This window comes from Heterodontus francisci, chromosome 19 (assembly GCF_036365525.1).
Source record: "Heterodontus francisci isolate sHetFra1 chromosome 19, sHetFra1.hap1, whole genome shotgun sequence".
In the NCBI taxonomy this organism is placed as follows: domain Eukaryota; kingdom Metazoa; phylum Chordata; class Chondrichthyes; order Heterodontiformes; family Heterodontidae; genus Heterodontus; species Heterodontus francisci.
Window position 1 is genome coordinate 39,426,622 of NC_090389.1, and position 3,331 is coordinate 39,429,952.

Here is a 3,331-nt window from a genome sequence, read left to right on the forward strand (position 1 = left end):
GACATTTGTTGGATGCCATTTGTTGCATAATAGTTTGAAACTGGTGATCCATTTCATAGAGTTTGAGTTGCATTTTACAACTCTGCTAGTTTCTATGCTATTTGAAAGGGACATAGGAACAGGAGTTAGGCATTCAGTCCCTCAAGCATATTCTGCCATTCAACTAAATCATAGATGATCAAGAGAAATATACAATTTTAAAGGTGAAATAAATTTGTCAGCTCCTATCTGATGCTTGACATCATTTCTTGGATATGGCTCCTTTCTTTCTACAATTGGCATGTTTATTCATGGTAGTCATTCCTTATGTATCAAGACAGAAACTTGGACTCTCAGCTTCTTCTTTTCCACTTAAATTACATGATATCATGATCAGTTGTAACTTTTACCAAAACACCCCATAGTACATTTAACTTGAGATCCATTAATTTAATTTCTCGCTGTGGAGAGAAAAACTGTTCTTCTGCTTAATAAATTTATTTTCAAGTAAAAACAGTTGAAATGTACAAGAGGAAAAAAGCCACCATCTCGAATCAATTAAATCATGAGTACAGTACAACTTACTAATTTGTTAATTTTGTATGACAATGACTACAACTAACACTAAGCCATTAGAATTATTTACAATTAGCTAGAGAAAGTAATGTAAAATTGACATTTGTTTTTCAAAGACAGTTTGTAAAATGCACATTAAGATAAGAAATTGCAAAAAGTAACGTTTAAAGATAAAACATTTTTCCAATATATTACAACGCAGAGAAACAAGCTAAGAAAATATCAAAAGGGAGGGTACGATCATACAAAGTTCTTAAACTGGAGAGGGGGGAAAACGTGTCACCGAAATTATGATTTGTACATTTTTTACATTCCAGTTCGCTTTCATCTTCTGGATATTAATAAATAATTTGCTGCCCAGTGTAAAGAGCAGCGCAGCTAGCGAACAAATATTAAATTCATTTATTGTAAAAGGACACTCTGAGATTGGGGAAAGTGCTTATTCATGTTTGAATTCCCTGATCAATACGTTTTCAAGCACTCAATAATACTATCAAATTGGGGCCAACGTGGAGATGACGTTAGAGATCCCAATATAAAGCGGCCTCGATGAATTCGTATTCCAGAGAAATTAACTTGTCCCAAAACACTTGGCTCAGCTTCTCCCACTTCTTCAATGTAAACAGAAACCATTGGACTTGACTGTCCTGTGACCAAGGTTAATCCGCTAAACGCCTACATGTACATCATTAAGATTAAGCTGGATTTTCGTGTGTTGTGCGTATGTGTGGGTTTTCAAGCTGTATAAAGAAAAGGTGATGTGTTCCTGCTCTTCAAACGTCTTTAAATAACGCAGTAAGCTTCCCTGGGCGTCTGTGTGCTTTGAAAACAAGGGAAGTGGGTTCTGAAGCAAATCCTCAGCTCTTTGTTGAAGATAAAGCATAAGATAGGGTTGACCCCCGCCTGGGCGAATGTCATCCATACTGCAGCCGTCAGGTAGACCTGTGGGATGGTACTGGCTTTGACAAAGACCCGAAGGTAGCATGCGACAATGTAAGGGGACCAGAGCAGCAGAAAGAGTACAGTGATGATGTAGAACATCCTGCCTATTCTCTTTTCCATTTTGAATTCATCTAAGACGAGGAGTCTCTTGTTCTGGTTGTGGGTGGTCTGCCTGATTCCCACCAGGGTGGGGGGCGTTGGTCCTCTGCCGAAGCCCGCGATCCAGTTGGCGGCCGCTTGCCCGGTGGCCCCGGGTCCGTGAAACGTCCAGTTTTGGCTGATGGCCGGGATCAGCTGGGCGGGTTTCATCTTGCGATGGTCATACACGAAGAAGATGAGCTTGACGTAGACCATATGGGTGGCGGCGATGATGACCGCCAGCATCAGCATGAAGCCCAAGGTGTCGTTCGCCTTCACGTAGCGGTGCTCGAAGATGCACTGCTCCTCCTCCCGGATGAATTTGTAGGTGCCCACGTCGAAGACGGGCGGAAAGGCCATGGCCACCGAGAGGGTCCACACCATGCAGATTACCGCCACGCAAGTCCACACTGTCATCCGCTTGGAGTAGAAGCGGTGGTGGGCGATGGCCATGTACCTGGTGATGCTGATGCAGAACATCATGAAGGCGGCGTGGAAGCAGAAGAGGACGGCGGCGAAGGCGATGATCTTGCAGCTGAGCAGGCTGTAGGTCCAGGCAGAGCCACTGCTGATGGAGATCATGACAAAGGGGAAACAGAGCAGCGAGCGCACAATGTCGGCCAGGCACAGGTCCAGGAGAAAGTAATAGGGAGCCCGGTGCAGGCTCGGCTCTTTGAAGATCAGGAAGGAGAGTAGCAGGTTCCCGGTCAGGCTGATGCAGATGATCAATCCCAGAGAAGCCAGTTTGACGGCGGAGGCGGTGATGGCGTAATTTTGAAGAGAACTGTTGGTCTCTTCGAGCTCACTGGCGTTCGCCATCGATGAAAATGACAGTCTCGATCCTCCCCGTCAGCAGCTCAATCTTTCCATTTCCATCGGAAAGGGCAGAGCTCGCAAATAACAAAGTTCCTTTTCATCTTCATTGTAAGCACCGTTCTCCGGGGGACGTCCTTAACCAAATGATTTTTTTTTCCGTTTTTTTCTTCATCCACCCTGAAGACCAGTCATATCTGAAATAAGAACAGGAGACATTTGTTTAACTGAATCGATCTGTTCTCTTAAACCCCCAGCAGCAGCTCCTGGTTCGGTGTTTATCAAATGAGCAAAGGTTAAACCACAATTCCCCCCCCCCCCCAAAAAAAAACACACACACACAAAATCCCCAGAAGGTAACGCTAGGTGAAAATAATAATACATACTAATACCTCTTCTTTCCCAGCCATGGCAGGGAGCTGAACTTCCGGTGAGTGGGAATAGAATGACTTTAGGGTTAGAGTGAGACTGCGCAGAAGAGAAGAAGGTGGCAGCTTTTTCCTGCCTTAAAAAAAATCTCAATCCCTTTGTTTTCAGCTGATAAAATTCCTGACCCCGCCATCTGGACAGCCCGGGATCCGAGCTTTCTGTTGCATGAAGAAAAATCCAGTCCTTCCAGCCCAACTGCGCAAGTTCCCTGCTGCACTGTACAAGGATCTCATCCCCCACCCTCGCCTCTAATCCCTCCCTCCCCCAGGCAAAGCAGTGTCGTTTTTTTTCGTACTGCTGCCTCTATACGGTACCCCCAGAGTGACTGGCTCGAACCAGTGTTTATAAACACAAAGAGATAATAGTCTGTTGTCTCCTGGATTTACTTTGCAGCCATTCTAAGTAGAAATCATGGCCAGACAGATGATAGCAGAGTCCATTATATATCAGTAGG

General features: G+C 44.6%; 1 protein-coding gene across 2 annotated transcripts; it reads right to left on the reverse strand.

Annotated features, from left to right (window-relative positions):
* Positions 1–745: 745 nt before the first annotated feature.
* Positions 746–2,899, reverse strand: gpr27 (G protein-coupled receptor 27). 2 transcript variants are annotated; one of them, XM_068052303.1, is made up of 2 exons: positions 2,835–2,899; positions 746–2,645 (listed from the first exon to the last, which is right to left on the reverse strand). In XM_068052303.1, exon 2 carries the CDS (start codon positions 2,452–2,454, stop codon positions 1,339–1,341), a length of 1,116 nt encoding a protein of 371 aa, XP_067908404.1. In that variant the 5' UTR covers positions 2,455–2,645; positions 2,835–2,899; the 3' UTR covers positions 746–1,338. The 2 variants fall into 2 exon arrangements, with proteins under 2 accessions (XP_067908404.1, XP_067908405.1); XM_068052304.1 differs by having other exon boundaries at positions 2,841–2,871.
* Positions 2,900–3,331: the final 432 nt, after the last annotated feature.

What these genes read in the sequence shown, in the direction of transcription:
- gpr27 (XM_068052303.1), bottom strand. Translation starts at nt 2,454, where the DNA reads ATGGCGAACGCCAGTGAGCTCGAAGAGACCAACAGTTCTCTTCAAAAT.